Source organism: Bombus huntii, chromosome 2, assembly GCF_024542735.1.
Source record: "Bombus huntii isolate Logan2020A chromosome 2, iyBomHunt1.1, whole genome shotgun sequence".
NCBI lineage: Eukaryota > Metazoa > Arthropoda > Insecta > Hymenoptera > Apidae > Bombus > Bombus huntii.
The window spans coordinates 14,695,508-14,708,486 of NC_066239.1; the positions used below are offsets into that span (position 1 = coordinate 14,695,508).

A 12,979-nucleotide genomic window follows, 5' to 3' on the forward strand; every position below is an offset into this window, starting at 1 on the left:
GTATATAATTTCCTAGAAAATTTCCATTAATCAAGTCACTTTTACTTAATGTTAATCCATTAAATCTTTATCCATGTGGCTCTCGAACTAAAGGTTGGAATTTACCCTTTTTCAACGACTTCAAACTCAACGTCAAAATACACACCTGTACGTACGATGGAAACGCGACCTAATGGGAAACACGCAAGCTCCGTCGCTTACGCAGAAACCGGCTCGTACGATTAATTACAGGCCCGGGAGGATCGCCAAGAAGACGACCGTAGATTTTTGGAAGGCGATACTTTTCTCTGAATTCGAAACAAATCGAATTTATTTCCGAGTCGGGTCGTTTGCTCATCGAGAAAGAATTTGAAGCGCGTGGACGCCCTACGCGATCAACAATAGCGAGAAACAAAGAGGTCACAATCGAGATACACGAAACACATGTAGACCATGATCTACCTTTCCCAAAACTTATCGAGCACGTGAATCTCTTGCTATTTTCATACGGCTACAAATATTGTTAATTTGTACGCTTGAACCGTGTTCATGTGTTCATTCGTGATTCGTTCGCATGCAATCCTAGATTATATAATATTAGGGCAATACCGGGCATAAAAAAATCAACAAATATGTAAGAAACAACAACTCATAACTTTTATCGACCGCTTTTATCGATCGAGCGCTACACGAACCAATTTCCGTGAATAGAGAGCGCTTTTAATGAATCAATGAAATAGATGGGGTTAACGATTAGGCTGTGTAAACAATTATGTATCATGCAATTTACGAATGAAAGTATTATATATCATTGTATATACATATTGTATATATAAATATTCGGTTAATCCTAATATAGAACAAAAACAACAAACCTCAAATAATCAAAAGCATACGATAAGCGATAAATATCATTCATCACGATATTACATCAGAATACATAAATTATTACATATATTTCGATGCAGTGATCTTTCATAATATTCTATTATATTTATCTCTCCAATCTCTGATGAAGACATTGAATACTTTTGTTGCTCCATAGATTCTGAGTTCATTCGAGAACGTGATTTCTTTCAAATCGTTCTAACGGAATACGCGGTAACCAAGTATTTTTTCAATGTTCTTGCTTTTTCAAGGCGCAGTGGAAAAGAAAGATCGAACTGGCACGGGCTTCGCTGGATTATAATTATTTGGCGGGCAATTAACGAGAAACTTGCCTAACAGGATATCGAATAACGTGGTCCCCCGTATATGCTCTACACGCGCAGCTAATGTGTAGTAATAGTAGACTTTATAGAACAGTAGTTTATTTGATTATATCAATGTAGATAATCATATAATTTAATATTTTTTGGTTAATTAGTTAAATTATTTAATTATGAATTCTTTTGGGAAGGAATATCCACTTCTTCGAAAAGATAGTATATGAATTAATTTACGTATTGTATTTACGTAAATTACGTATGGATTAAATTACGGATATTTATGCATTTATGGAAAATTTTCAAAATTTAAATGTGCTAAATTTATTTCAAAAATTTGAAATGATCTAAAAATTTTTTATAGACCGGCCGGTGGCAGTGGACGAGAATTATACTGTCCTCCATACTCGAAGGACTTCACGGAAAGTTCTCCAAAAAACGGTGTTCATAATATGGTTCACATGGTGGCAGAAAGGGACACAGACAGCGTTGCTCCAACGCCAACGCCTCAACATCCCCATCACTCTCAACACTACCATCTTAGTTTACATGAAATTCGCGCGCTTCAGGTATTTTAATGTCCTTTTTGCAATCTGAGTATTTTTTAATTCATCCATCCATTCATTAGTGTTGTGATAGTGATATGAACGTGGTATTCGACTTTCCATTCTCATTCTCAAGAACTTAATCATTATACAATTCTAAAGATACTAATACTCCAACAATCTACTCCTTATTCCTTATATTCCTTCTTCACCATCCATCATCATCTCACGATATATTATCATGATGTTGAAGAGCAAACGCTATAAAATATGAACATCTTTTGTAGAGGCGACCAGAATGTACCGGTAATAGTTCATCAGATGAAAATCGATCGTCAGGACATGCAAGCATGTCGGACACAGGTGGCCACACGAGTAGCAGTTCACCACCGCATCGTCATCATAGGGCACACAGTCCACAGCAGCTGAACTCTGTGCCAGAAGACGATCGTTTATCGGCCTCGGTTACTCAGAGAAATGGCAGGAATAGATCTGGACAGAATCGTAACAGACACAGAGCTACACCCGCTAAGGTGTGCTTTTTGCAATAACATAGAAATCCATTGTTGATAAAAATCATTACCTTAAATTTCTTTTTCCAATAACTATATTGTAGTTACAGGTGCCATGGTCAGGTTCTGGCTTAGAAGATATCAAACTAGCAATTCAGCAGCTTACTATGCGTTCCCATAAATCGTCTTCCACCTACTCCTCCTTGAGCGGATCCGAGAGTTCAGAACCAGCTGTAAGGAGACTGATGAGACACTCCAGCCTAGAAACCATAAATACCAACGTAACCAGTGCTGACGAGTTCGTCTGGGTAGACTCTCATAATCGGCTGGTAGAGTTACAGCAATTACCATGGACGCACCACGACGTCCTTCGCGTGTTGCAAAATGGTCGCACTAGAGAACACATGGAGCAAGTCTCTATGGAAACGATACCGCGTCTCTCTTACCTGCTGCAACGGGCGCTGGTTAGAATCGGTCGAGAAACTCAGAGACTGGCTAAACCTGTTGGTCTATGCAGTAAACACGAGGTATACAGCGCATTCAAAATCGTGCTTTGTCCGGCCTTAGCAGATTCTTGTACCAAGGTACGTGAAATAAAACACGTGATTCGTTGATGTGATAATTAAAGATGAGTAAATTGCTAATTTAATATACTAGGCATAAATTGCTTATCTAAATACCCTTTATTATCTTATTCATTAATCAATATTAATAGTAATAAAACATATTATGTTACACTGATATTAGCAAAGGCTAAAATTGAGCTGATTAAAATAAATTCGTCATTGTATCCCTCAGGATTCATAAAGGTATAAATTCAACTTTACACCGTAAGCGTTTGATCCGCGTGAATTTAGAAGATGACGGGTGTCTCCCTGCTTGCATAGGAAATAACCCTAAGCGGACAAAGTACAAACTCTGTACTATATAGCCATGCACTAATTTTTATATATGTTTGTTCTATACACGCTTGCTTTAACTAGGAATCACTTACAAGGTAATAATATAGTAATGTAAAAACAGATAATACAATAAAGATAGGTAATGTTATAGTAACATAATTGGCTCATAAAATAGGCTCATATCAGAAAACACTTATTCTAATAGCTAAGTTTGTTTATATTGAATGTATTATATGTAAACAGCAATATTTGAATAATATTTAGATAATCAATCGAGAAAGTACGACCATAAAACTAGACAACTTCTTGTCCCAGTAATAGACGGGTATTATATTTTGGCGACCTTGAATAACAGACAGATTTCAGGCAAATTATTATTACGTTAGTACAGACATTCATCTACTTATTCTCTTTTTATAGGCCTGCTTGCGTGCTGCAGCGATGTTCGCCGTATCTGGCGATCAATTAAAGCAATCGAAAGCATCTCGATCCGGGCTACAACTACCAGTGGGAAGATTTCTTCGTTGGATGTCTGATGTACGACTAGGAAGAATGATACACGAGTATGCAGCCATATATTTGACCGCTGGAATCGAAAATCTGTTGGAAGAAATACTATTACAATGTATACCGACGGATCCCCATACAACATTGACTGCAACCATGTTGGAACATGCTATTGCAAACAGTGGAGATTTATGGGGTCTTCTGCAACCGTACGCGCATCTAAATGCTGGTCGAACGGCATCAGGTAAAATTATTTTGTTAGGAACTAAGCTAGATAGGCAATAATTATTTACGCGAAAAGTATTCTTGTATTTCCCAACGTGCTAATTAATATTATTTTAAAATTCATTATTTTCCGCTTTAACTCCATTATGACCCCATCTACTACTTAATTACTATAGTTAATTACGATTACTAATGTAATTCTTCTCTTTTTTTTACTGTTAACCGATATATTCCAGAACTTATTAAAAAATTCATCAGACAATAAATATTCCTAGTAAGCTTTGAATTTTCTTATATAAATTATTAGCTTTTTAACGTATTAAGATGTATTATAAATGAAATAAATCGATCATTTAATCCATTTTCTTATCTTAGGAGAATACTCCCATATTCCATAATCTTAGGAGAATCTCATAATGTTCGCAGGTGCACTTGCCATGCCACGTTGGGCCAGTATCAGTTCTCTAAATTCCTCCTCATCATCTCGCAGCGGAAGAGATGCAGCGGGATCAGCGTTAGAACCGTCGCTTTTAACCACCTGCGTAGGATCAATGTCAGAACTGGTAGATTTAATATCAAAAGTAGCTCAAGCAGGACGTTCACCTATACCTTTAACAACCAAGGCATTGAATGCTCTCTTTTATTACATGAGGTGTTCGCAGGTTTGTCCATTTGATCCTAATCTTTGCTCCCCTTTTCTATTGTCTGAACGTAATGTAATGAAACAATATTTATACAGTTGGAACACGGTGAACGAGGTTCCGGGATACAAGAACTCGCATACGAACGAGCGTACGTCGTACTTCCGCCACTAGTTGAATGGCTAAGAGTTGCGACCGCTCATGCAGAACACAGGCACGGTCTAGTTGTGGATCAAGATGACATTAATCAAGCTGCCAGATTGCTATTGCCCGGAGTAGATTGTCCTGTTAGACCGATATGGTAATACATATTAGAATTTACAGAGTGATAAAAGTACCTTGGATACCCTATAAGGCAAGGTCCCAAAATATAACGTTAACTCTTTAATAAGGTTTTGTAATAAACTTCGTTCACAGCTTTGAGGAAGTTTCAGTCTGCTCGAAGCGCATTGACGATTCTGAATACGTCCGGCTCCTAACTATGGATATGGCCTTCAAGATGCTAACAAGCGGTCGTGCAGATTTAATAGCTCAAGCCATGCCTCTTTTACCGTCAACAAAGATCAACACTGTGAATGATAATGGCTTCACTGCTTTAATGATAGCGTGTATAAACAGTGATGAAACCGCTGTTCTAGCATTGTTAGACGCTGGCGCTGATTTAAACATCGAAAGTCCACCTCCATCCACTGGACAATCAGCGAACACACCTTCCAAGGCTCCAGCAGCTCTAAATGTATCAAATGCTAGAAGTCCAATGACGTCATCTGCTGTAATGACTCCAGGAAAGAATGTGCAGTCTTCAAATTCGTCTTCCAGTTCACCTAGCGCCTCTAGTAACGTTTCTAATAGTACATTCTGTAATCAATCTGGATTCAATGCAGAAACGCAACATTGGACTGCTTTAACCTACACGGCGTTGTTAGGACATTGTAATATTGCTAGAATATTATTGGAGAGGGGTGCAGCTGTTGAAGGTGGGGCTAAATTGAGCGAAGATAAATCTACGGTTACACCATTGCAAGCGGCTACGGCATCTGGCAATTATGAAATGGTTGCACTTCTGTTGGCTCATGGAGCTCAGCCGTTTTTATCTACTTTGATAAAAGATTCATTTTCATACTCTGGTTCTGCTCAGCGGGGCTGTTATAGGCAAGTAAAATATTTATTTTAATTTTCCTGATGACAGATCTAATATAGTTTATTATTGTCCAAAAAAGTAGTAAATTATAATTGCTTTGTATTCTTATCTTACAGTGCAATATCAGTAGCAACAGCTCATGGTCAGAGGAGTTGTCTTCATCAACTGTTGTCTCACCCATTAAACTTCTCTGCCAAACGAGGAGAGAAAGAAGTATTGTCATTGGAAGAAATTTTGGCAGAAGGTAGTGCCGGTACTAGTCCTCAACAACAAACTGTAGATGGAAGAGGAAATAGAAGAGAAGGCAAAGAGCCAGTCTTTAATAAAGTTCAAACTAAAGCTTTACAAGAAGCAATGTACCATAGTGCTGAAAGCAACCACTTAGGTAAAACAAATTTGGAAAAAATCATCTTAAAAAAGTATACTTATATATTTTTTGTATAAACATATGAATTTTTACACAGATATCACGATGGAACTTCGCGGATTAAAAGTGGGTTGGACGTTACATTGCTGGATGCATAGTCTTGCAACAGCTCACGAAATAAGATTAGATTCGGTAATAGATCAATTACTTCAAGATTTTCTTCAAGTTTGCCCAGATGACTATTCGACACAATTCGTACAAGAATGTCTCCCATTGTTGTTTAACATTTTTAGATATAGTAAAGTAAGTTATATTTCAACTTGATTAAAGTTGAGTTGAATAAGGATATTTCTTATATCTTTCGGCTTGTATTTTTTCTATAGAAAGAAGGAACGACGCTTCTCCTCGCGGATATTTTCTGTACGTGCTTTGGATGGGAACCAATAAAACCTATTCGAGATACAACACTTTCTAGTGGATCCAGAATAGATCCCAAGTTTGTAAATAATCCAGAATTAAGCGATGTACAATTCAGAGTGGAGGGCAGAGTCTTCTATGGTCATAAAATCGTTTTGGTCACATCGTCACCGAGATTTAGGAATATGTTAAGTTCAAAACTGTGCGAGGGAAATCCTCCTATTGTACAAATTAACGATATTCGATACCACATTTTCCAGGTATATAATACTCCAAAAGAGCTAAAAAGCCTTAGCTTTTTACTTAAGATTTAAACCATATTTTAATATTCAGATGGTTATGGAATTTCTATACCATGGTGGTTGTGCTACATTAGAAGTTAATCAAAGTGATGTTCTGGAGTTAATGGCAGCCGCAAACTTTTTCCAATTGGATGGATTACTTAGGTATTGCGAGGCACAATGTTCTTCTATGGTTGATCTCGACAATATCGTTTCTATGTATATTCACGCAAAGGTATCTTGTTTAGATTTTTTAGATATAATATTATATACCACAAACTTTTTGTTAAAGAGGAAATATGAAATAAATGATTTGTCGTTTAACAATTTCCAGGTTTACAACGCCACGCAACTTTTAGAATATTGTCAAGGTTTTTTACTACAAAATATGGTCGCTTTATTAACTTACGATGACTCAGTTAAACGTTTATTGTTCGCTAAGAAATTGCCTAATCACGATGTTCTCGCAGGCCTTCTTCTCACTTTACAAGCAAGAATAAAAGCTAGACGATCTCAGCAACAAAATAAGATAACAAAATAAGCTTAGAGATACGTTAAACATCATGCACGATATTTATATTAGCATCGTCATTATCATTTTACTTTCGCTATCGTCACTTGTAGTGATAAACATATCCACGTATGTTTAAATGACATCATTTATGAAAAAAGACCCGTAAGCGAACTAAGACTGAGTTTTTCATGATTTATTTTTAACTTTTTTCTATCGGTTATTCAAATATAAATTATCAGCAATACTTATTGATTTAATATTAAGCATTTCATTCGGAATACTAATGAACCATAAAACTTACGTTTCTGTTATGCATTTGTTTTATTCTTGTATAGTATTTCTAGTTTAAGTATTTTTTGTAAACTACGTGCTATAAATGTACATTAGATACTATACGAATTATATAAATTACTGCTATAAATGAATCCCATGCGTATATACTATAATTAAAGTATTAATTTTTTTTAAATTAATTTGTTCATCACAAATTTTTAAATCATGTAAATATAAAAATAATTTAGAGTATAGACGGTGGTATATGCTGTAAGCCTTTAGTGATAGCAAGCTATTAATATATATAACAAATGAACATATATATTTTGTATATAAAATAGGCTGAACAGTTTAAACGCGATAAAGAAATGATAGTGCGGAATATTCAAATGTTATCTCATGTATTAATAATACAACATAATTTGTACATCTCGGTTGCAATAAATTATAAATATTGTGATAATGAAAACATTAAATGATAATTGTTTCACTTCTTGAAGCCTAACAAAACTGTTTATATTTTTCATCACAATCTTGTTTACATAAACTTTATAATTTGTATCACAATGACACTTGCAGCAACTCATAAAAAAATGTAAAAGATCAAGAAATTAATGCAAAATGTTGCCCTCTTTTCATGCTATCTGTATTTCAACTGAGGCTAGTATTTTTTAATAAAATGTTACAAAGAATGCGGTACATTTCACAAAGAAAAAGAAGAACAAAACACAATTTACAATTAATACAGTGAAACATCATAGAGTTCATTATTGTAACAAAACTGTTGTCATCTGTATATATGTCAACAACGTAACAATGTTAGTATCATATATAATGCAATTTATTTTGAATGTTAGTGGTTAGTTGTATATACAATATTCAAGTTATAATCTTAATGATAATGTAATCACTGAACTGTTAAATTCTGGAATGCCTAATAATCATATAAGAGACAAATTGATTTATAGAAAATGGCTGTCTCAATCTTATGATAATCTGTACTGTATTCCTTTTTTAATGTTGTAACCTTCAGCAAAAATACGCACAATTCATAATAAACAATATTATAATTCTATTAAAGAATGATTATAAAAAATTATAGTATATTCACAATTTATACAATTGAATTATGCTTAGATTAAGAATATGATGTTTTTATCTTTTATATGTCCTTAAAAGTTCTCATTTACATAAATTATCATGTAGTTAATAAGAACTACATAGTGATATATAGTCTCTTGTAAAAATGTAAGCTTGAAAACAGTTTTGAAGAAGTCATCAGTAGGCATTCCCTATATTATGTGACATAAATCGTAAACTGCGATAAGTATCTTTTAATATTTTCTTAGTACCTGTGTTTGTATATAAAATAGTAAAATGTTTCAAACACATGAAAAATGTAAATTATTGTTTTTTCTCAATACATTACATATTTTATATTGTAAAGCTGTTTAAAGTGACTGATCTGTAAAAGTAAAGCTGCGTGCGCATACATATAAATACATGTATTCGTATTAATTTATACATAACTAAACATAGATGAAAAGATGAAAAGTGATAAGTAACAGTATTCATGACATAATTATATAATCAAAATTTCATTTTCAGTTTGTGCAAATTTATATTTCTAAAATAAAGAATGGAGACAACATGTTATATATTACTTTTATAACACATAATTAATTATTCAATAATACGAAACGAATTTATTGTTCCAAAATGATAACATGTAAATGACAAGCTAGTAAAAGAATATCTATTTTACAAAACATAATTTCCACTTATCACTTCTCATTACATTCAATTGATTAATAAAGTTGAGCAGAATCTATCAGTATGTATCATTTATCTGAACGGTAAAATATATGCAATATAAAGTTACATTTTTAAATAAAAACCAGGGTATAGAATAGTAATTACATATTTATAGCGCACAATTATAAAAAATGTTAAAACAAGATATAGTTCATTTAACAAATGCTATCTATACAAATCTTCCAACATTGATCAATGTAGTGCCACGTTATTTATTTCACGTAATTCTAGGATAAATCTGTATCTTTTTTTAATCACTTTATGCTTTCATTTGTGAACTTCTAATATCAATATAATAAAACGTTAAATAACACGGTTTTTAAAGATTTATCATAATAAATAAATTAATGAATAATTTTACTACTTACATTAAGTAATTGTTTAATTATGATAAGTATATATCAAAATGTTATATATAGTCAATCAGTAGAGTACATAGTTTTAATATAAATGTTTAACAAACAGTATCTATTGCTATAAAATTTGAAGCTATAATATAACATTAACATTCTGCTTCGATGCTGGTTGCATTTATAATGCTGTATAATTTATTGAAAAAATAATATATAATACAATTAATAACAAAATGACTTATCAAAGTTTTCGTTAGACAATAGCTTGCAGATACAACAAAAATTAGTTACTTTGCAATATTCAAAAGTTTGTTTCTGCTATTATTAAAAGCCTTTTATAAAAAATGACGCGGATATTTAATATCTTTGTTATGCTTTGCTTCAATCTGAGTTATTAAATTGAAATTGCCTTAAAATGGAAAATAAAAAACAAGTTACGCGGTAAGAACATTATAATATGTTTTACAAGTTGGAAAGTAAACAAGGATAATACGTTTGAATTATATTAATTAATTTACAAATGAATATAAAATAAGTCTATCCTCTCCCCATATTGCATATCCAATATATAAACTGGCAAATTATATTTTTCCACGATATTAGTACTACGATCAATAAGATAGATTGAGACAACCTTTTTCATTTGTTCGCAGTATCTACGATGATTAGGAGCGCTAACTTAATTTAGTGACTAGAATAATAATTAATATAACGACAACTATAAGCACGAGTAACAGTAGGACAAAAACTTTCCGTCGATATTTACTTAGGTAATTACTTCCCTTAACTAATTCTTGTGCTCCCAGTTCAACATTCACGTGGACATCTTCTATTTGATTCTCTATCGTGTCTACAATAATAAGCATTTATAAAAATATGCAAAAACGAGATATTTTTATAAAATTTGGACAGAATAGCTCACTGATTGAATCTCCTTGCTGATGCACCAATGCTACCAGTTCGCGTATTATTTGGTTTACATCCAAAATATCACCTTCAATTCGTTTTATCCTGTCTTCTCTCTCTAACAATATGTCCTGTTGGAACTCAAGATTCCTAAGCACATCAGGAAAGAGAAGTACTTGTAGATTACTTTTTTATCATTTTATGTATGATCAATAACGTAATTTAAAGGACTTGTATTATGTATTAGAATATCGATTAAAATAAACTTACCATACACTCAAATGCATTTTATAACTTTTCTATATGAATAATACACACTGTAATTATTTAATCTTTTCGATGAAATTTTTAATTCAAACTATTTCAATATTCATACTATAAAATCTATGAATTAAGCTCATATTACAAAAATCATGAAAAAGACCTATTTGAATATTCATTTTTTTAATAAAATTAGTATAATGTGAGCCATTTCCCATCCAATTGCTTGTATGCAGACTGTGAGAAATAATCAAGCTCTTTTCACTACGAACATGTGCAGGTATAGTTATGTATATCTATCAAAATGAGCATATAGTTTATTTCAAACCTTTGTGTCACTTTGTGTTCATCTTCCTGAGCTTGAAGTAAACGTTGTTGTTCTTCTTCCTCGGGATCCATAGGATTTTCTATACTAGTTGTAAGCAAAATATGTCTCTTCATTTTTTCAGCAATTGACTACAAATTCCATAACAAAGAAATTATAAGTACATGATAACATTATAATTAACTACGACACAATTAATAAAATATATTTTACCTTCTGCATATCTGAGTATCTTTGCAATGCATCTTTGAAATCAGTGGTAAGTTTCTCAATTTGCAACTTCTGTTGTTTATCACCTCGCCTCATTAGCACTGTCAGTCTTGCAATGTCTTTGCTGGTTTGGGTTACTACTTGATTTGTGCTTAACTGTGTGACATGCCTTGTTACAAAATAAATACATAAATTACTCTAAATTATTTGGTCTTTATTTCAAATTTATTATAATTACTTACACCTTATCTCTTAGACCCTGATTATCTTTATTGGTTCCAATATTTTTATATGCACGTTCAAGCGTCTTCCAACTTGTATTTATTGTATATATGTTAGTAGTAATATTTTCACTGAGACTATAAAGTTCAGTAGGACTAAATCCTACATCAGGTACATCTGTCCGTTGATCCGTGGACCCATATGTTTGAGAACAGTGAGCCATTCTAAAAATAAATATAAGTTTCATTAAAATTTCTCTATTTTTAAAAGATTCAGAGACCTGCAAAATTTAAAAACAAAAAATAAATACATTTAAAATTTTGGCGAATAATTCTTTTACGTGTAACTTTATGTTTATATATATAAACACACAATGAAATCATGAAACCTATATGACACATCCATGAATAACACTGATAAATTATCACATATATGAATCACTATTAAAATTTTAAGGACATGTAAACATTATAACAGAATTTTTATGTATTCCAATGTATTTAAATTAACATCATCTTTTATTTGTTTATAATTGTATATAATTTCTATTCTCCTAGATTAAATATATTTAATCTTACTTTTCATAATACTGTTAAATGTATGTACCTATTACACGTATTTCAAGTGTCTTTCAATACTTATACAAAACACGTAATGTTCAAACTTTTAAATTTTCTGTCAGTGGTAATATTGTTAGTAAATGTAAAATTTATTGAACCCTAGGAAATACAATATAAATATGTATCAGATGAATGTTTTGAAGCTGTCATAAAAATGATATATTAGTTAGAATAATATAGTATAATATTATATGATACACATATTATATAGTAAATCAAAATTTTAATCAGCATGTATTAAAATTCTGTTCTATTTCTATTCGTCATTATGCAGCTGAATAGCATTCGGATCTTTAATGATATACGGCAAATACGTACACGAAAGAATAAAATTAATACGAGATAAAAATGCATAAATGAATATGTGACAAATATGTAAAACAAACCTGACTTATTTTATCACAAATGTTCTTAATATCTAAATATAAATTGCTTTATTAATTCACATTTAAAAATCAAGAGAACTATCTTTATATACTGAATCTTAGAAACTGACAGTTGCCTAAATGATCTAATCCACCGCCTATGTGACAATAGCCCCTTTGTATACGAAACTGCGATTCAGACAGATTTCCACATTATCGGCGTTTCATATTTTTTAAGTCCGGACTCGGTATCTGTGTAAATAATCCATTTACTTATCGACTAATAAAGATAGATCTATTCTCTGATAATAAATTATTAATAATATAATGTACATCTTGCAAATTTCAAATTAGTTTGTAATATAAAAGGAATTTAATATAGTCTACTGTGTC

The 12,979-nt window shown here is 32.1% G+C and overlaps 2 protein-coding genes across 10 annotated transcripts in view; one reads left to right on the forward strand and one right to left on the reverse strand.

The window, feature by feature from the left end:
- Positions 1–7,697, forward strand: part of LOC126873842 (ankyrin repeat and BTB/POZ domain-containing protein BTBD11) — a 32,823-nt gene extending 25,126 nt beyond the window's left edge. For 7 of the 8 annotated variants that reach the window (XM_050635180.1, XM_050635169.1, XM_050635123.1 and 4 more), the window contains 12 exons: positions 1,549–1,753; positions 2,017–2,262; positions 2,346–2,825; positions 3,564–3,894; positions 4,302–4,537; positions 4,615–4,817; positions 4,934–5,668; positions 5,774–6,042; positions 6,122–6,327; positions 6,408–6,701; positions 6,775–6,957; positions 7,057–7,697. In XM_050635180.1, coding sequence (XP_050491137.1) covers positions 1,549–1,753; positions 2,017–2,262; positions 2,346–2,825; positions 3,564–3,894; positions 4,302–4,537; positions 4,615–4,817; positions 4,934–5,668; positions 5,774–6,042; positions 6,122–6,327; positions 6,408–6,701; positions 6,775–6,957; positions 7,057–7,263 — 3,595 coding nt within the window. In that variant the 3' untranslated portion in view covers positions 7,264–7,697. The remainder of the gene's footprint in view (positions 1–1,548; positions 1,754–2,016; positions 2,263–2,345; positions 2,826–3,563; positions 3,895–4,301; positions 4,538–4,614; positions 4,818–4,933; positions 5,669–5,773; positions 6,043–6,121; positions 6,328–6,407; positions 6,702–6,774; positions 6,958–7,056) is intronic. The other variant, XM_050635162.1, reaches the window with a different exon arrangement.
- A 196-nt stretch (positions 7,698–7,893) lies between these two features.
- Positions 7,894–12,972, reverse strand: LOC126874050 (syntaxin-12). 2 transcript variants are annotated; one of them, XM_050635670.1, is made up of 6 exons: positions 12,608–12,972; positions 11,622–11,825; positions 11,383–11,548; positions 11,173–11,300; positions 10,600–10,733; positions 7,894–10,527 (listed from the first exon to the last, which is right to left on the reverse strand). In XM_050635670.1, the coding sequence occupies exons 2-6, from the start codon at positions 11,822–11,824 to the stop codon at positions 10,352–10,354; spliced, it is 807 nt and encodes a 268-aa protein (XP_050491627.1). In that variant the 5' UTR covers position 11,825; positions 12,608–12,972; the 3' UTR covers positions 7,894–10,351. The 2 variants fall into 2 exon arrangements, with proteins under 2 accessions (XP_050491627.1, XP_050491616.1); XM_050635659.1 differs by lacking the exon at positions 12,608–12,972 and having other exon boundaries at positions 11,622–11,863.
- Positions 12,973–12,979: the final 7 nt, after the last annotated feature.